At 42.9% G+C, this 21,087-nt stretch overlaps 2 protein-coding genes across 3 annotated transcripts in view; one reads left to right on the top strand and one right to left on the bottom strand.

Moving 5' to 3' along the window:
* Nucleotides 1–9,983, bottom strand: part of col4a5 (collagen, type IV, alpha 5 (Alport syndrome)) — a 45,444-nt gene extending 35,461 nt beyond the window's left edge. The window contains exon 1 of the mRNA XM_080486594.1: nucleotides 9,641–9,983. Coding sequence (XP_080342720.1) covers nucleotides 9,641–9,730 — 90 coding nt within the window. The 5' untranslated portion in view covers nucleotides 9,731–9,983. The remainder of the gene's footprint in view (nucleotides 1–9,640) is intronic.
* Nucleotides 9,984–13,001: 3,018 nt separating this feature from the next.
* The window catches only part of col4a6 (collagen, type IV, alpha 6), a 114,331-nt gene continuing 106,245 nt past the window's right edge, over nucleotides 13,002–21,087 (top strand). For both annotated transcript variants that reach the window (XM_080486090.1, XM_080486089.1), the window contains exons 1-3: nucleotides 13,002–13,061; nucleotides 13,230–13,353; nucleotides 13,545–13,590. In XM_080486090.1, the coding sequence (XP_080342216.1) occupies nucleotides 13,343–13,353; nucleotides 13,545–13,590 (57 nt within the window). In that variant the 5' untranslated portion in view covers nucleotides 13,002–13,061; nucleotides 13,230–13,342. The remainder of the gene's footprint in view (nucleotides 13,062–13,229; nucleotides 13,354–13,544; nucleotides 13,591–21,087) is intronic.

Below are 21,087 nucleotides of genomic sequence, written 5' to 3'. Positions count from 1 at the left end.
CAGCGATCTGAAACGCACGCACGCACGCACACACGCACACACACACACACACACACACACACACACAATCACTTGACTGCATGCATGCAGACCAGTCCCGTTTTAACACTTCAACTCTTTTCTAATCCAAATCTATAAAAAGTGTTTCCCTGAACACAAACCGGGCACAAAGATAGGAACTCGCACGAGCTTAGTATCAACTACAAACAGTATTGGTGACTTCTGTCCTGGAAATTATCAGGATTTGACGCGACACTGATCTGATGTGGGACGCCAGCGCGGCAGGAAGGTGTCCCATCAACTTTGTGTTTTTCGGTTAAAATTTTTTTATAAAAAAAGCTCCTAAAGCAGAGAAATAATGAAATGTCCCAAAGGAGTTGGAGGAGAACAAAACAAAGTGAAAAAATTAAAAATAAAGTGGATAAATGTGGCAGTTTTAAAGAATAAGATCTATATCACAGCTAAGAAGTCTCATATTTAGGTTGAGGGGCCACATGTGGTGCAGTGGTTGGCATTCTCGCTTTCTTGTGTTTGCATGTTCCCCCTGTGCACATGTGGGTTCACGTGTGTGTGTGCATGTGTGTGTGTGTGTGTGTGTGTGTGTGTGTGTGTGCGTGGTTCTCTTCCCTTGGTGATTCTAACAGCCACAAGAAGAAATGTAAACACGCCGCAGTCGCTTAACGCCAGTACCGAGACAGATGAGTGGGTTTGATGTTTTCATTTACAGGGAAAGGTTATAAAAGGTTGATATGGAAAATGTGTGTAACACACACTCTCTCTCTCTCTCTCTCTCTCTCTCTCTCTCTCTCTTCTCCCCATGTGGTTGTCGGGGGGGAAACCCTGTTTCCTCCGCCGCCTTGTGATGGAAGAAACAGGTGCTCCGACTGGAGGAGTGTGGGAGAACGAAGGGCTGGAAACGGCGAGGGAGAGAAAAACAGAAAAGAAGAGGGAACCAGATGCCCTCCCACACCTCTCTGCGTTTCTTCTCTTTTTTTTCCCCCTTCCTTCTTTTTATGTGCATGTGCTTTGAAAGCGAAGCAGTCAAAACACCATTCTGCCTCTCTGAAGGAGCTCTGATGGCTTCAGTCGCTCGTCAAAGGGCAGCCGCAGATAAGCACACTGAGCTGTATGAGTCTGTAGTGCTGTGAAGCTGTGGCTGGGTGTGTGTGTGTGTGTGTGTGTGTGTGTGTGTGTGCGTGTGTGTGCCGATCAACCACACTCTCACTGAAGTGGTTTTAAACTTGAGCTTCTATTTTTTTTTTTTTTTTACCTTTTCCAGCACATTTTAATTAAAAACTGACATAATAACAGAGGAAAAGAAACACATGCAAACACTGAACTCCAAAGCATGAATGACTCTTCTTTGAAGCATATCTATGTACGCCATGCGCTTCTGATAAAAGAGAGATTATGAAGTGTCACTACTACAAATAGACATCGCAATGTTTCTGTATATAGACTGCGAGCTGTAATGTGAGCCATGCCTTATTAAATGCCAATAAAACATAACCTTATTAATTAATAGATATCTGTATTTTAGCACAGAGCTTAAGTTGAAAAATACAATAAGTAAAGAATCTCATCCAATTCGTGTGTTTAAATTTACACCGTTTTCGCCCAAAAAATCGTAAAAAACTCTAGAAAAATCAGGAATCCTACTTGAGCCTAAAGTGATTGAAATAGTTTCTAACAATTAAACGTAGAAAAAACAGAGACATTTTCCTTCGTAAGAAACACTGGATTTATGTGTTTTTTTATGATCTCCGTCCAAATATACATCAAAATGTGCTTTTATGACCCGTCCATCTACTCCCCATCTCCTCTACGGTTCCATTTACTACAAACGAGTAATCAACTTCACATCTTAGGTCTTTCCAGGTCATACTCATTAGAATGACCTGATTTTCTGCCCATTTCTGATTTGTTTTGAGTCCGTTTGGAAAAACTATCAACCAATACGCCCTGCGGGGATCTTCCCACGTCGCTTCCTCAATAACAATGACTCAGACGAGGTTTGAAAAACAACAATTGATTCTCTCTGTAGTTCGACAAGTTTCATGTCACGTTTCTTCTCTGGATCGGAGGACCGGTTCCACGTTGTAACCATCAAGCACATATGAAATCTTACAGACGCACGAGGCAGAAGCGTGTGCTTTCAAGGACATGCCATTCAAAAACTGGGTATGGAGAACAAGGAGGACGAGGACGACGTAACAGGAGACAGGACGCGCCGCAGATACTAATAAAAGCTGCGCTGAGTGATGGAGAGACGAGGCTCCGCCGCTCATGTCGCAGATCTTTGTGAACAACTTCATTTCGCCGTGGGGACGGCGTGGGGACGCCGAGACTCTCTGCTCCGGGCAGGTAAGAGGGAAAGTGGAGGAAGAGAGCAGACATCTGTAGATCAAAATAACTCCGTGATCTCAGACAGATTAAGACGCACCGCCCCGCCCCGCCCTCCTCTTGTCAGAAAGAAGGAATGCAAAACAATATAGGGCCCGTGCTTGGAGGACAAATATGTGACGCTTTTCAATTTTATACTCCTCCATCGTCTGTACTTATTTGTTTTATTTTGTCTGTTGTTATTGCTCCGTCTCCTGTCCTTACTGGAAATGCACTGCTTGTCTCTGCTCCCACGTCTGTTTCTTTCACAGATTCTACTTTCTCACATTTCATTCTCTCCGTGCCGCTCAGGGACTTCCTGTGCGTCGTCCTGAGGTTGTTTTTTCTTTTCTTTTCCTTATTGCTGTTAAAGATAAACAAAAGTTGGAGATAATGTCCTCTTGGAAAACGAGGTCAGGGAAACAGGAGAGAGGTGAAGGAGGACGGTATGTCTTGTGACTGGTCTGTGGAGGTGGACTTGTCAGGTAGCCCACTGAACACACACACACACACACACACACACACACACACACACACACACACACACACACACACACACACACACACACACACACACACACACACACACACACACACACACACACGATATCGAGTTATAATACAAGTAACCAACATACGTAGAAAAAAGATTTTGCAAACATCTGCGCATACTTTCCACATTTAACAATCAGACTCGGATTGGAGTTTATGATGGTAAGTTGCGAAATGTCAAGTTACTTTTGTCTGGCTTTTCCATCAGCACCTGAACGCAACACAACCCAGATCCCACAGGTGGATCGCCAACGAAAGCAGAACTCGTGACTAAATCCTTGATTTCTTCACCGACTTCCAATAAAATCCCAGAAAAAACAAACAACAAAAACACTCAAATGTCTCTTGATCATACATCGTTTCTCCTTGAAGGTGTCTGAAGATCAAATGTGAAAAAAATAAAAATAAATGCGCAGAAGAAGAATCAGACAAGACAAACCAGATGAAACAGATACACCAAAGATACGGACGCGGTTTACTTTACGCCTACAAAGAGTTTATTCACGTCCAAAGTGGAAAATGTGCATTTCCTTTAATTGTAGAACTTTAAAACTTCAACATTCAGGGTTTAAAAATCTAGAAGATTCTTTGGTTTGGAATATTCGTCCTTTTCTGCATTAATTCGGTCATAAAATGTAATCTTATCTGTATATATAAGTATGAACCAACGCTGTGCTTAACCTAGTAGCACCAAAACAATGGTGGTACGTCATGTCTTTATTAGAAATATCCATTAAAACATGCACAGAGCTGAGGTACAGAGCAATCCTGACAGGACGCATCTGCTGATGAACTGTGGTTCTCAAGCTCTCTTAAGAGCTAAAGTCAAGATTTACTGAGGTGCATGACGCTGAAAGAAGTTATTAAACCATTTCCTGAACTTCAGCTCTTTCCTCAGGTCACAGTTAGACGCACTGGCTTCAGATGTGGATGATTTAATACTGACGCTACCCTCCTTTGGAAGTGGCCACCCTGCCGAGCTCATGCCACAAGGATAGGCAACGACAGGACCACTGGAGTTCAAAGAAACAACTGGAACTGATGGTTAACTGTGTTTATGATGTCTACTGCATGTAAATCATTGAACAATTGTGGCATCTGTGCATTGAATAGCACATATATCAACATAAAAATGATCTATTTTCTAATGATGAAGTACGGTGGAGGGAGCATCATGATGTGAGGCTGCTTTGCTGCTTGAGGACCATGGCTGGGAAATGAAATCCAAAGTTTGTCGTTTATCATTGTGAGATGGATGATTACATTTTATCATCATTGAGGGCAGAAAGCTTGAACTCCCAGAGGGTTAACCGTTACATTCTTTGTATTCTATATCTGTATATCTATTATATACTAAAACAACTTTACGAGAAGACTCCAAACTGAGTTGCGTTGGAGTGATATTTAATGCAATGTAATTTTAATTAGAAATTTAAAGCATTGAGGGGAAGTGGTAGGAGGAAACCGCTATCAAAGATGTTTAATGGGCTCAAACCCTCATGTCATGCGACGATAGGGGAACTTTTAAAAACGTTTAAATAAGGATTACCTTTAAAGCGATCTGCACTTACAAACCAATTATTTCCAAGCATGAAGTAAAACAGAAAACAAAAACAGAGCTAGAAAATATATACGTTTCAATAATTCAGTAATTCTCACTATGTCTTAATATGAAAGGAGGCATTTTAAATAGGGACATACCGATACCGATACCGATACCAATATGGATGAAATATAGTTTGTACAACACCATCAACTTAAGCACCAGCAGTTAGCTCGATGTCGCTCATTAGTTTTACTGCCCGGCGTTTCCAGGAGGATTTCACTCCGAGCGATGCTACATGCTACATGCTAAAGAGTTTCGAGGCTCACACTCCAGCGATGCTACGTGCTACACACAGTTAAAGCATGGCTGCATCATTTGCATTTGGAGTATAAATTAGGCTTAATAGCATTTAATAAGTACTTGTATTGGTACTTGCTATCGAAAGTAGCTAAAGGTTATCACTTGTACGTGTGCATTATGGGGTAATTTTAAGTAGTACCACTTTTGTGCACTGGGTGGCAGCAGTGAGTCGCTGTTTCGCTTTATTATTTGAATTTCCCATTTTAGCTCTTTTTTTTTTTCTCAGATTATTTGCATGAACAAGATATTTTTAGGGTGTTTTTTGACTAAAGATGTTACAAACGTCATAAACTAAAAAAAAAGAGGCTGTGAATGTAGAGACAAGCGCCGAGTGACTGGTTTGTTGGACAGGGAGCCGATTGGCTGGCCTCTTAAAGCCAAACACTGGGCAATGTAGTAAATAAAGAGGTCTCGAACAAACACACCATGTTTGCCCTCCTCTTAACGCTGAATGGGAGAGAGCAGTGAGGGGGGGGGGGTTGAGTGGAAGTGACAGAGAGAAATACATCTCGCACTGAGATTTAATCTGATTATCACCTCAGAGAGGAAGAGAAGTGAAATAAAATGTGAATTCTTGTGGGTAAAAACTGAGATAGGTCAAATTGCTGGATAAGGAAATAGAAGTACTACCAATAATGGAGCCAATAATAACAGTGCAACTTGTGGTAATACTTCTAGTACTACTACTAGTACTAGTTGTTTTACTTTAGACCGTCACTATTAACTCATGTTACTTTTCTTGCTGGTTTGAGTAACATTACTAACACAACTACTACTGCTGCTATTACTTCTGATATAAATACTGATGCGAGTACTACTATGACAGAGAACTTCTTACTTTACCGAGACGAGTCCCAAAACTACCACCATCCTGAATATGAATATTGGTATTACACCTACTGCTAATGTGAGTACTGTTATGTGTGCTATCACTACTGCTTTTGTTACAGCCACTGCTGATACGAGTACAGGGAGTTATCGACAGTACTTCTCGGGAACAGTTACTGCCATGAACTTCAGCAGAAGCAACTGCAGGTACAAGTACTGCCTCTAAATCTGCTGCAGGTATGATTTTTAACTGCACTTCACCAACTTTGACCAGTATTGTGTTTACAGTACAATCACTGTATGTTTCTACGATCCGCACTCTGCCGTGTTCCAGCTCTCAAACGAGTGAGGAAGTAAATTCAGCGGAGGAGGAAGGAGGAGCGAGCGTAACGGATCGGGGTAATCAGCTCTCTAAACATTTGGTGGTAGCGCTCATTGACTTTTGTCCACCTGTTAATCCTCGTGGCATCTGCAGCCCGTTGACGCCGCGGTGCGACTCCGGCCAGGAAACAACACACAGACACACTCAAAAAACTGAACGTTACTTGATGATATTTTACATACATGTCTACCGAGTGTACATTTACATGCATACGTGACTCATTAGAGCTCTTCTGTCTGAATAGGCAGCAGCAGTTTTTGTCTAAACTGGTGAGACGAAGACCGAATTTTCCTCCAGGAATCACTATTATAGCAGGAGAAGGTTGGAAAAAAGAGAGACGGAGGCTCAGAAAAAGGGAAACAACTGAAAAGGAATGAGATTTTTGTGGGGTTTTTAGTCATTAAATAGGCCAAAGGGCTAAATTGACATGAGACAACAAAGTATGACAGGCGTGTTCACTCATGTTTGCAAACCAATGTAGATACACTTCAGGCTTGCTTTTTTTTTTTTCTGCCATCCTTTCAGTCTTGGACTGTTGATTTTAAACATCGTCAAAGGTTTGCCCACCACTATACAAATCTTGCAGGCGTGAGCGCTGCCTGAGAAGACAAGCTGTGGGGCAAGAAACTCCCCGCGCCATGACTACGAGCGCAGTGTGCTTGTGGTTTATGTTAAAATTAGAGGTAACGTTTCTGACATGAACAGATTTCCCGGAAAATGTCAATAATTTTAAAAATAGCTTTTCGGAGGACGGTGAACAGAAATCTGGAAACAAACAAACAAACAAAAACACCCCTGAGACAAATGGGGGAGACCAGGTAAAAGATGAGAGTCTCGTCTCACTGCTTCAATGAAAGCTGCGGCTCTTTTCAGCAGCTGACATCACAGATTTATCGTCGCCATGTGAGGATGTTATGACTAACTAAACCTTTTTACCACGTAGATGCACACGCATAGACACACATACACACACACACACACACACACTAAGGGCAGACAGATTACCCCCACACAACTCCACCTGGGATGCGGGTCACGTGAAAGGTGAGAGGGGGTGGAACCCATGAAGGAGTGTGTGCGTGTGACTGTGCGTTAAGTGTGCAGGAGTGTGTGTGTGTGTCCGCGTGCACGGAAAAGCATGCATCAAATTAAATGTGTGTTTGTGGTTTGTGTGGCATGACGGGTTCAAAGGAAAGCCTCCAGGTATACATTACCGCTGAACTCCCTCACCTGGCTGAATGGAGATTCATATCTGAGGATTAATATTGCACACACAGTCACACACACGCACACCCAAAAAGACACAAATACACACACACACACACACACACACACACACACACATACACAACTGAATAACAATGGAGGTGATGTAGGAAGGTTTCAGAAAATGCTGAAAACTGCATGAGAAGCGAATTTATTTAATGCAGCTCAAGTCATACAGACACTGACTGTCCCTTTAAAGCCTACATTATTATTTAAACTATGTGAAAAAATAGTATTCTTATCACTCTGATTTCTTATAAAAACCGAAAATGTAATTTTACAGTGGAGACCTTTGAGCCCATTTTACATTCAGCCACCAGGGGGCCTCAATGAGCGCACTAGGAACACTAAGAATGAGGGTGGAAGGTGAACTTAACTGGTCGTGAGAGAAAAAGAACTTTCTGGAGCAGCATAGCCTCGTTATCACTTTCATATCAAACAATATCACCTTGGCTTGAGTTCCACTCACCGGAGGAAGCTGCACTTAGTGAACAAAACTGTGAGAAATGTGATAGTAGAAGAATAAGAAAACTTACTTATGCACCTTAATCTCATGCTGAAAGGTCTTATTGATCCTTTTCTTTTTTACTATGCATGCAAGAGCATTACTCTTTTTGACAAGAAAACGTATCTACCACTAATGATTTAAACACACATTTATTAGTTTTTCTCTAAACTGAGGCTGCTAATAATGGAAATATGGGTAATACAAAAAAACTGTATTCTTTCAAATTAAATTCCAACTCTTTACTAAATAGTAATTCACTGTTCTACTACTTTTTATTGTCTTATTATATTTGACGGTTTCCATTTTGTTTCATTTTTTCTATGGCTTTTTGAAGGTTTTATGGTTTTTATGATGCTTTTATATGAGCTACTCCCATGTCTGACTTGACGAATACTGGATATTTTCCTGAGCTATTGATTTTGCTGGAGGCGGGTCATGTTGATCAGTATTGAGTCTTTGCAGACTCTTCCAGGTTGCAGGAAAAGTCTAAACGCTGATTGAATCTCACTGACAAGTCAGAGCAAAGTCACTAACTTCATGTTGAAACCGCTTGGCTCCTTGTTCCTCACTCAATTTTTATTTTTTTTTTACAATTTTGAAAACTTTTAGGAGACTCTCCTTCCCTCGAGCTTCTCCTGTGACGTCAAGCGAAGAGCCTAGAAGCTTCCCTGTGCGAAGAGTGATGGATGGAGATGGGGAGAGCATAAATCCCTCCACGCATTGCACAGATGATGAGCAGAGAGCGTGCAGTTCCTGATTGGCCACGCCTGGTGAGGGGGCGGGGTCATCAGCATGCAAGAAGTGCTCATGAATTATTAACGAGGCGTGAATATTCAGCACGGGGAGCCTGCTCGCTGGAATATTAGATGAGAAGTCTCACTTTTGCACTGATTGATCATCAGTCTGATGATACAGCTGCTGCAGTGAGAAGTGATTTCAGTTTGCACGCGCACACACACACACACACACACACACACACACACACACACACACACACACACACACACACACACACACACACACACACACACCCTAATGTATCTAAGTAAACATCAAGTCCATGTAGGGGAACTCATGTTGGAAGCAGAGACATTAAGTTTAAGATTTTGACGCAAGTGATTGAACCATAATCTCTAAAATACGAGATTTTCACGCACACCTGCAGATGAGATGAATAAAAAAAAAGAATAAGAAAAGAGCACATCATCTCCTGGCATCATCAAGATGTCACCAGACTAAATAACACCCAACACACCGGCACCAGACTGTTGGAGAGGGGGAATGCTGTGCAGGTAATGTGGCATGTGCCGCGTCCCTCCGCGCACACATTCTACATGTTTTGTTTGTTTGTTTGTTTTTTGGCGTGCGTTGGAAATCTGAGACATGCAGACAGAATGGTTCAAATCTCGTGCGGGGGGGAAAGTGCGCGGCTGGTTTTGGTTGGCGTGTCGCTACAGGTTGCATGAAAACAGGGAGGAAGAAGAAATGTGATGCGCAGGGACAGAAAGCCTGTCGGATCTTCCACGGAACCACAAAAGCGGAGCCCCGGTGAAGGTGCACACGGGTTTTTTTCCTAAGAAAAAGCGCCGCGAGAGCTGTGCGCAAAAGGCGCACGCTTGGTTTTGCGTAAATCAGAATGGATAAACTTGTTATAAAGCACCCTCTCTATTAATAAACTTCTTTGGGGCTGTGGAGCTGGTGGAGTCCCACCACCACCGTCACCACCACCCCCCTCTCCGCCGGCTTCAACCTGCGGGGGAAAATCCCGCAAGTCTCTGCACACACGCATTACACACAGAATAAAGGCTCAACTTACCGCAGAGTCCGACTGCTGCACCGCGACGCACAGGGCGAGAAAGAGCAGCGGCACGGCGAGCTGTCGCAGGCTCTTCAAGTCTTTATTCATCTTGGGGAGAAGAGGGGGGGAGAATGAAACAGGGATCCGCGCCTGCGTTAACGCTGACAAACTTGTCTATTCGCGTGTCATAGCCCTGCTCCCCCCTTGCACACTTGCTCTCAGTTAAATAGGAATAAAAGTTAAATAAAATAAAATAAAAATAAAAAAGGAGTTCTCGGCGTGGCGGCTGCCTGGTGCGCTTGCAGAGGCTCGTAGTGGTCCTGGCTCAGGCACCGTGCGCCTCTGCAGTCCTCCTCTCCAAACTTTTTCTCTCCTCGACTTGCAGACCTGCTCCACCGGATCTACTTTCCCCACGCAGCGCGCAGTGATATCTCCCTTATCCAACCCCCAACAAGGGGGCGAATTAACGTCAAATTAACGTCCAGGGTGGGCGCGCGCACCTGGACGCTGTCCCCTAATGATGACCATCGCGTGCCACTTCGGTCCACTTTGCTTCTAGTGCGTTCTTTCATACATTAAACTTTTAATCACCTTTATGTTAGGACCTTGCGGATGGATATGAAGTCTTGCACGCCTCTTTAACCCCTGAGGCTGCACAAAAAGGTTTGACATTAAAATTTTTATTTTTTTTTTTTGTGAGGGAAGAAAAAAAAATCTATATGCCCGGGCACGTTGCATTCTTCCAGATTATTAAAGGTCACATTCTCTCTTTTGACTCCTGACAGAGGGATGCTGCTGGCTGAATAGCAGAGAGTGAAATGAACTCTGAGAAAAGTACACAGGCGTCTTCTCATTTCATTCCTTTAAAGAGTGAGGTGAGAAGATTGATGGACGAATTGATCCACAGCTGCTGATATGAAGTCTTTTAAAGTGTGACATTGAACGCTCACATACCTTTCATATTTCATGTTTCTACCATATGACCTGGAACCAAAAGTTCCTGAGTTATAAAATGCATTATTGAGAATTCATAACGTCAAACGGATGATACTTTCAATTTTTTGAGAGATCAGGGGGGCTATTTTCTAGGTTTTTCCCCACCATTTATCTTTGGTAAAGCAATATAAAAGACATGAAAACAGACTAAATGAAAAATGTGAAACCCATTAATTACAGCTATCTTGATTCAATCCATGCTGGTGGATTTGACAGCCACCGTAAAGTGGAGAACATTTATTCAGACCAGCCTCAGTGCACAAAGTCCTTTAGCACTTATACAATTTCTTTTTTTTTTTTAAATACATTTGCAGTTTTGCTTGTATTTGGGTTACTTTTACTGCCATCGAATATGAAAAAGGTCTAATTTAATGTCAAGCCCTTAACACATATACAGACAACAACCTGTGTTTGTAACATTAAAACTGACACTGAACATATTTTCCACTTATAAATGATCAATAAAAACATATTACACGACCGGACAACTCATAGCTTCCAGTTTGTGGAAGCCAAGTTCAATACAAACGCAGTCTGTCCAGTTTCCTTTGCATCAGGATCCCTGTGGTACTCCACAGCTTTTGTAGATTAAAAGTGTGAAGGAGCGCAAGCCTTCCCTTGGAGTGAAAATTTCACAACTGAAAGTAATGTAGAATCCCTGAGGTACTCGACAGCTTGTAAAGTAAAGTTTATAGATTCAATGAGTGATGAAGATTTTATGGCTCTTTTGAAAGAGAATCGGACGATCCCAGGTAGAATCCCCGTGGTACTCCACAGCTTGTAAAACAAAGGTTGTAGATTAAAAGCGTTAAAAGCCACCACCCAGGTAGAATCCCCTCTACAGCTTGCAAAACAGAATTGATTGATTAAATGAGTGATCAACCGTCTCAGGTTCTTTTGGAAGAGATTTTAGATATTCAAAATGGTCCCAGGTAGAATCCCTGTGGTACTCCAAAACCTTTAAAACTACATTTGTAGATTTGAAGTGATATAGTCCAGGAATTGCCATACTCAGAAAGATGAGGTCACTACTGAAACAAAGTCCAACGTAGAATCCTTCAGGTACTCAACAGCTTGTAATCCAAACTTTGTAGATTAACAGTGTTATAAACCACCTCTGGCTAGTCCTGAGTAGAGTATTGAAGTTATACTCTACACTACAGCTTGTAAAGAAAACGTATCGATTAAATTAGCGGTGAAGCTTCTGAGGCTCTTGTGGAAAAGGATTGAACAATTGAAAAAGGTCCCAGGCATAATCTCTGGGGTACTCCACAGCCTTTAAAACCAAATTTGTAGATTAGAATCTTCTGGAAGGAGATGCCACTATTGAAACAAAGTTCAATGTAGAATCTCTCAACAGCTTGTAAGACAAAGTTTGTAGATTATGAACAACCACTGGCTCGTTTGGGGGGATTTAATGACTGGAAATGGTCCCTGGTGTAATCCCAGAGCTACAGCTTGTAAAACAAAGTTTACAGATTAGTTGTGTGATGAACCTTCTCTGGCTCTTTTGGAAGAGGATTGCAAAATTGAAAATGGTCCCAGGTAGAATCCCTGGGGTATCCCAAAGTTTGTGGGAAATAAAGGTTTTCAGCTCTTTAGTCTGATGCGGTTTGGAAAGAATTTCAACTCTTGGAAAGGGTCTCAGGTAGAATCCCTGAGGTACTCCCCTTTGGTTTTTTTTAAGTTCTATTTGACTTTTAAAAAGTATGCATTAAAGCACGAGTTCAAACTACAAAATGAGACATTTACGTGTTGTAGAAACCAGCTTTGGGTGATCTCTTAGGTCAAGTTGAACCAAAATAGAACATTCAAGAGCTAAAAAAAAGTCCTGAAACTTGAGTAACTTGGTGTCTGCGGGTTTGGGACAGAATATCAGGGCGTAAGAATCTGAGACAAAGGTTATTAATTTAATCAAATTCTGTTAAAATCACTTAATTTATTCCCCAAGTGACAATTACAAGGCACCAGAGGGTAGCGCACAAGCTCAGACATACAATTATGATGAATATGGTATTAAAATGCTTCAATTCCTTCTTTTTTTTAGTCTTTCATTTTAACTCTTAAATTATGGTTCCTCCAGTGCTGAGTTATGATTGATACTTTTTGCTGAGGAGCAGGAGGATGAGAAGCTGCATGTGATTTCATGAAGCCACTTGAGTTTGTTTTTTTTACAAGTTTTATTTAATTCCCAATTTTTATTTTTTTTTTTTTTTTTAATTGAATCTTTGATTAACTGAGAGAGAGATTTCTCCTGTGTTGAACCAGACACTTCCAGATGACTCTGCTCTCCCTGCACGGAGGAGAAAAGTGCAGCAGCTGAAGGTATGGAGGCATGAATGACATGTGTTGGCCCCTCCTCTCCTCTGCTGCGGTGCGCTGCTGAGTTGAAGCGCAACAGCCCTGAGAGCGCAGCAGCGACTTCAAACCGCTGCAACTTTTGGTGAGTTGGATAAGCTACGTTTTTCTTTCCTTTTTCTTTTTTGAAATGAAAGAATTCCTCTGCAGTACCTGTGCGCTGGTTGCGTTTGAAAGCCTGAAGCCGTGCGTGTGTCCGAGCGGGTTTGGCGGTGGGACTACTTTGTGTCTTTCTCTGTGTCTCCGGGTTTAGATGACAGGGGGGTTTTTCTGGAGCCGTCGATGAGCGCGTTTGAGGTGCCTTGCTGGTGAAGACAAGGGGATCGAGTCTCGACCTGCGGTTCCCCCTCTGCCAGTGGGAGCAAAATGAAGATCCTGTAAGCAACCCTTCTTTTTTTTTTCTTTTTTTTTTTCTGGAAAACTCACTGCGTAAACTTTGCGTAAAGTTGGGGGTTTTTTTGCCGCCGCGTTGGTGTGCGTCCGAGCGGCTTGCACGATCCAAGCCCCGGCGCTTGACTGTACCTGCCGGAGAAAAACGCACTAACGTGTATTTGTTTCTGTCCGGCAGGTTCTGTGTGATAGCAGTCACCTTGGCGCTGGGCTCTGCGCAGGGAGTAAGTGCTATTTGTTTACTATTACTCTCATTGAGGTGAAGTGGCTCTCCACTCAGTTTATTTGGCTGTTTTGCAGCCAGCATATGATGACACTGCGTATTTTTCCTGTCTGAAAGAAAACTCTCAGTGAATGCCACATGAATCAAGCAAATGTTGGTCAAACAAAGATCCGAAAGTCGATTTTTTTCTTCCACAAAAGTCATGAATTTGGGTTTATTTTGTGCTGCGACGCTTGATATCACATGTCCTCCATGCGTCATGTTGTGGAATCCTCAACCTGAAGCATGAGGTGATTTAACGTTCTTTAAGCAAACTTTACACATTTGTCTTGATTTTGTGTTTTTTGGACTCATTTTAATAAGCTGCTGCAGCACTTTTGTGAATGTCTCCAAAACCACTTAGATTGTTGAAAGAAGAAAAAAAGAAGCTTTGAACAGAGGTTTGCCTTTATAGGTCGCCTGGGGGGGGGGGGGGGGGGGGGGGGGGGGGGGCTGGAAAAGCAGTTCATATTTGAGTGGGCCTGCTCACATTTATTTGCAATTCAAACCCCGCCTCACTAATGAATATTTAGCGTTGGGAGAGGTATTGGGGAGACTTGCCTCTCCAGGCCACACCTTTCCAGAGGCTTCAGTAATGCTGAGGTCGGGCACTGCTGCAGATGGAGGCTGCCTCGGTGCACCATCTCTCTCTGGGAGGTTTTTAGATTTATTTCTGGGGTGTCTTTTCATTTATTTCTCTGAATCCACATAAACTTCTTGGACCCCCGTTGTTAAATCTGTGGTGCACTGAAGTCCAATATCAGTTGGGGAGTGGATAAACTCTCTTATTTAAACCAATATTGGTTTGTTTAAGCTTTGAACTTTGGAGTTATTTTCAACTGGCGGTCAGCGTTTTGGCCAAGGACACTCTGACACATATACAGGGCGAGTTAGGAGGTCGAACTAACAGCTTAGAGGTTAGGGAAGCAAGCCTGTGACTGTGTGTGTGCTGGTTTGATTTCCATTGCTGACAGGTTACACTTGACCTGATGGTGCAGCACCTCAGCTCCATACCGCCTCTGGTATGTGTAGTTGAAGTTGAAGTAAAACTTCTTATGGGAGCCGGAGAACGTACACAAATACATTTATCACCATTGAAAAATGCTTGTTAAAAGTTCTTATCATTCCTAAATGTGCTTTTATATCTTAAACTGTATCTACAGCTCTATTTCTTACTGTAATGTTCAAAGGAAAGACCTATTATCTAAAATCAATCCCCAGGACAGTGGGTGTGAAAGCATAGCATGACATGAAACACTCGTTTCCCCTCAACACTTTCCCACGGCTCACAAGCAAATTGAAGTGTACACAGTCTCGAAAAGTTAAGTCCTGTGCATATACTTTTGATAAATTTAGGTTTTTGAAGTGGTTTTCAAGGCAACCTCCTCATTCAGAGAAACAGCAACAAGCCTAAATCGCCATATACGCCTTTAAAACCCCCCAAAAACCACATGCAATTTTAGGCAGCATCTCTGCTCTGCGACGTTAAAGCAAACCGGCGCCAAAAAGGCTTCCTGTGTCTCAATTGGAGTCGACCGATGGAGCTGCGTTAACTTTGAATTGCCTCCTCCGCCCACTCTCCACCTCCCTGTTGTTGTGTGTTGTAGATCTGTGTGTGGCTGGGACGTGGGGTGAGAGTGAATGAATGAGTGACAGATGGGGTCATTGGGTGGTCTGCTCTTTCATGCCAGCGCTCGTCAGCTCCCGGGGGTGCAAAAGAAGTTGGTCTCGGTGTTTGTGGCTCAAATAAAATGTTGTTTTTTTTTGCTTCTGTAAACTGGAAGAAGAAAAGACCTTTATCAGGTTGCCTCGCTGTCAGCAGATAAGAACAGACACGCGCCCATACACTTGTTTATCTCTTCCTGAAGATAAGAGTGGCAGAGTGATGGCACCGTGGGCACATGAAATATGTTTAAGCTTCTTGCAGCATCCAGAAGTCTACTTATTGAGTGGCGCTCTCATTGCATGGTGCTGACTCGGCGCATTCTGGTACCAGGAAGTGTGAGTTGGTTTTGATTGCGCTCCAGATTTATCTCCGAACTCTTTATTCCCGGTTTACGGGTGGAAATCCAACAACTTGCACTTCAATGCCGCACCTTACCAAAGACTATTTTTATATTTAAATGTGAATGTGACATGCTGCTGCTGCTATTAGTGATGCAACAAACGGAATTCCGTTGTACTTGCACAATGACAATAAAGCTTCTTAATCTTAATCTTAACTTTGAAGACTCTTGAGTGTAGATATAAATAGCGTTTTTTTTTTTTTTTTTTTATGTTTATTGCAGTTTTCTCATCGCAGGTTATCTGCATTAGCATTTCAAAGACGGACTGAACTGTAGATCGTCATCTCACTTCATTATTTCAACATTATGTCGCACCTGGCGGCAACAGGTCAGAAATCAGAAGCACAAAAGTACAAAAATCAACTAAAAATGACAAAAAACAAAGTGAACAATTGCTGGACCCAGTTTACATAACAAGTGTAAACGCATAATCTTTGACATTGTGCGTCACTTGTTGGATTTTTAGCCCATTTTTTTTCAGTTTTCAAATGAAATACAGCAAAATTTATTTCAAGAGCTGCTGTCAATCTATAATATACATTCAGTGCAATTTATTTATCAGGCTCAGATGTTCCTGTGACCATATTTAGGAGCTTTTATTCGTCATTGAAAAGTATTTCTTAGCAACAAGCAGCACTTTTTAACAAGTAAGAAAAGTTTTTTTAGTCATACATGAATCAGCAATTTGAATTATTTGAAGTATTTTGGACCGTCGATCACGCAGCTATTCAAGAATCTGACACCTCCGCCTGTCTCCAGATATTTTTGGACTATTTCACCCTCCCAGCTCGAGAAAATATACGACGTGACTGGAAAGGCCCCCCTTTTTTTTTTTTTAGACGTGTGTTTCGGAGAACATACACCGGGAGGATCTGTAGGAGTTTCCGTACGGTTTGTAAGGGCCGACGCAGCTGTTGGCGCAGGGAAAACATCGCACTCAGGTGAGGAGGGATGGCAAGGAGACGGGTGGCGCTGTTATGGGAAGGAGTCGGGGGGGAAAAAAAAAAAGTTGTGACAAGCAAGAAATCATGGCAAGATTAACTCCGGACATTTGTTTTGGGCCGCTCGCACACAAATGTAGACGGTCGCAGTTTGGCCACAGGTGTGGTTTCTGGAGCGGATTCAAACAATTGTTGTTACATGAATTCAAGAAATGGTAATTAAATCCATATGTTTCCATGTAAAGGTTGGTAAAAGTGTCATATGTCTGATATTGAAATCAAATCAACATAAACAACAACTTTGTTTTGCAGTAACGTATTGTTAAATATCAAGAAAAAAAAGCACATTTATATCGTACCCATGCAAGGAAGGTGGCAAAATTTAAAAAGAATAATTGAAACTAGTAGAAAATCACATGCCAGCTCAGTGATATTGTCCTATAAGATGAGAAGACTCCAGATTCATTCTTTCTTTACATTTGTGGCTTTTCTCTGGCTTTCTCCCACAACATAGTTGATCAGTTCATGTTTCGTGTTCGCCTCGTCATGGACGAACAGACCAAGTTAGACAGAGGATCGGTGAGGCGTCACAATCAGATTTACAATATACAGTATATGTATGTTATTCACCATTTGTGAGGCTCCGCCGTCGCTGGTATGGAAGATGGATGGATGGAAGTTGTGATTAGAATTTCCCTGAGCCCATATATTTTAAACAGTACCGACAGAAAGGGAGTCATATATACTGCATATAAAGTTGAGTACCTGTAAGAATGAAACATTCGATGTCGTCGGCTTGATACGGAGCAAAGTGTATACATGAGATGTGACACTGGAGACTGCGAGTGTTTTGCTGGAGAAAGTCGGTGAAACCTTAGAGGAGCTTTTCTTTTCCAGTTCTAATGGAAACATGATGCAAAGAAATTGTACTCCTCTCCTGTATCCCCCCCCCCCTCTTCCTCCCCTCCCTCCTCCTCCCCCCATTGAATTCCTCCAGAGCTTGGCAGGACTTGTCTCCCACTCCCTGCAGGTGGTTCAGGCTGGAACAATTCCAGAAACACTAAGTGAAGTGACTGATCGCTGCTTGATTTGTGGTCGCTGGACCCTCCCCGACACGGCACGGTCCCCCGCCTCTTCTTCCCTTTCCCCTCCCTCATCCGATCATTACCCCCTCGTGCCCCCGGCCTCGCCTCTTTCTATCGTCTCTGCCCTCTTTGCTCCCACAAGTCAGGCGCTTCGTTGCTGATTGATTTGTGGGTGTTCCTCCAAAACTTCGACACAAAGTATTGACTGCACTGTCGAACTGTTGAATTTAGTCATTTCCAATGAAAAAAAAAATTTAGATATTTTTTTTTGCATGTATTAAATTACTGGTAAAATAATGCTGAATGTCATCATAAAAACTATTTTAATGAAACTTTCTGGTGGAAAATTCAGTGAAATGTCCAAACCGCCTTTTGGATTTTTTAAAATAAAAATTTTTTTTACAAACTCAACGAGAGAAACTTCTACATTTGAGTTTTTCCTGGTTTGTTAGGCCAAACTACCATATCCAGGCTTAAATTTAACCCCGTAAAATCAAAACTTCCTATAAGAAGCTTTGGGCTGCTTCAATAAAAGTAAATTTCACCAGGTCACCTGTTCCTTCACTGATCTGTTAATAAGGTTCTGCTTATTATGCTGAAAATGTTTCCTATACATTTTCTGAACTTGTGAATCTCCGGCAGTTTTCTGAAACTTTTCCACCTGCGAACAGGAGCGAAGGGCTCGAGATCAGATTAGTTGGAGTTCACGAAAAAAAAAAAAGTTCAGACGCTGTTTTGAAAATGTGACAAAAGAGCCGACTGGCAAGTCCGGAAAGAGCGAAGAGGTGGATGTTTGATGTGACCGGGTCATGCTGCTCCATCTCAGTTTGCCGTCTCCATAAGTCAGGATGCAGACGGCTCTATTTCATCTGTTTTCTTTTTTTTGCCTCCTCAATCCCCCTCGTCCACCTTTTATTTGGCCACTTTATGCACTCCCTCTCTCTCCCTCTCTCTCTCCCTCTCTCTCTCTCTCTCTCAGAGTTGAAATAACTCGTCAGTAAGTGCATTAGGAAACCCATAAACCACACAAAGCAGGTTTAACGCACTGTTGAAAAGACTCCAACCTACCTGTGCGGCGCTTGCGAGGGCTGGCGCATGTTTCCCCGTCCCCTATAAAACCCTACACTCTGTTTTTGTGTGTGCAGGCGGGATGAAAGAGGCCTTGAACTCTACTTCTCTTATTGGGAAATACCCTTATTTAGGAGACACGCCGGCTTTGGCTGCTAATGCTGTAACCATGTGCAGAAGTGGCGTGAATCTGAGGTAATGCGAGATCCGTTTGTGGATCCTAAAGCCTTGCGTGTAGAGAGAAAAATACATTCTGGATGCACAAGAAGCCATTTGAACCTGGAGGACGACCAGACCGACGTGTTGTCTTTGGAAGGTTGTGCTGGCATTGAGGTGTCGCGAGTGAAAACCTGTCTCCAGTCATATCTCGCTGGAAAACAGGCTAATGAGACTCTGGTAATGATGCATTCTTTTGGGTGTAGGCATTTGAAATATCACTCTCCTGACAGAGGGTAAACACTTGAGGAATATTATGCAACGCATGCGATTCCTCATCGATCATTTTCCTTGCGATGAGGAATTTTCCCACACGTCCAAGAACAGCAGCGCGAGACACGCACAGATACAGGTGACGCTTTCTGCCCCGCCCCTAAAAGTTTGTGGAAGACAAGCCCAGCTGAGACGGGTCACCTCACCTGGGTTGTTTTAGGGTCACCGGGTGAACCAGGTTTACACAGAGGGAACATACAACCCCACACAAGGCGGTCCCGACCTCCAAACGAACTGGACCCGACTTGTCACTTTTGAGTTTGTTTACAGGTTAAACTGCATTTTACTGCTCCGGTGATTGATTCCCTACTTGCATTCTTCTTTATTTCTGCTGCACGGTGCACCAATGTGTAGATAGACACATAGATCGAAAGATCATTTGTATAGACATGCATTGGAAGGAACATAGAGATCATCAATGTTTATTGAATATACCAAGATTCTGCATTCATATGTCTGTATTAATATATTTGCATAGATGAATTAATACTTATATATAGAGAGACTTAGAAGTCTATCAAGTTACATTAATTGAAACATACATACATTAAGGCTATCTATCTATCTATCTATCTATCTATCTATCTATCTATCTATCTATCTATCTATCTATCTATCTATCTATCTATCTATCTATCTATCTATCTATCTATCTATCTATCTAGACCCATCCATCCATCCATCCATCCATCAGGAGAAGATAATTGTACCTCCAGGGCTCAGAAACAGAGTCAGGAACCTTTTAAACCCTCCGATTGTTATTTATGACACCTGTTCTTTAGCTCATGCAAATTTATCATTTTTTCCATTGTCCCTGTCGAGGAGCACGTCTGACAGTTTGTTGCATCCAGAAACAGAAGATCACTGTTACTTCTCGTCCAGCTGCCAGACACTGGCCCGTCCACTCTCACATGTCGGACCCCCTCCTCTTCTTTTGGACGGAGCACACGCTGTCAGTTTGTCCCCCGATTGGTCGCGGTGCGCTCCCGGGGTCAGAGTTCGTCCGAGCACAAAGGCAGCGGGTGGGTGGGGGGGGGGGGGGGGGGGGGGGGGGTGGCGGGGTGGTTTTCGCGGCGGCGGCGAAAGCTTAACATTCCTTCGCCCCGCGCCTCTCCAGATTTGTTTATCGCACGTTTTGTGTCTTTTGCTTTGAAAGAAAGATGAGCAACAAGGCTGCACATCGAGACAGAGGAAGAAAAAGTAGAGCGGGGGGGGGGGGAGGAGTTATTCTATCTTTCTTCATGCCTCGGGGGCGGCGGGGGTGGTGGGGGTGAAGGTCTTTTAGATTTGTCAAAGAGGAGCTGAGGTGTGGCAGCGTTGGGCTGGCTGGGTGCTGCAGCGCCGGGGGAGCGCTGTCGGAGCTTGTTCAACGTGCCCGGTCTTTTCCCCTTAATGCCATCGCTCCCCTCGGGGCTGTTTGTACTTCAGAGGGATTAGAGCCGCAATCTGTTTCTCCACATTTGTCGGCTTCACTTCTCGAAAAAGGATAAGACAAACAAAATGAAACACACAATCACCCACTCCTTTCTTTTTTTTTTCTACAAATATTTACCCTCTCTCGGGCTTTCAAGGGTCCCCCCCGTGTCTTTTTTTGTATTTTTACTCCTCCTCGGCAACATCACTGAGTTTATATCTTTGAAAAACTACAGACACGTTGGAGCATTTAGGAACTTTCACCAAAAATAGAGCCGGGAATAAAGCAAATACTCTGGGACCGAGTGGATTTCTGGTTTACTGAATGTGTCGAGGAGTTATGGCTGCATGAGCTAAATTACATTTCCCTCTGACTGTGTGGAGTTTGCATGTTCTC

Source organism: Lipophrys pholis, assembly GCF_963383615.2.
Source record: "Lipophrys pholis genome assembly, chromosome: 18".
NCBI lineage: Eukaryota > Metazoa > Chordata > Actinopteri > Blenniiformes > Blenniidae > Lipophrys > Lipophrys pholis.
Note: the sequence above shows the minus strand (reverse complement) of the source record. Positions and strands in the feature narration are given on the sequence as shown.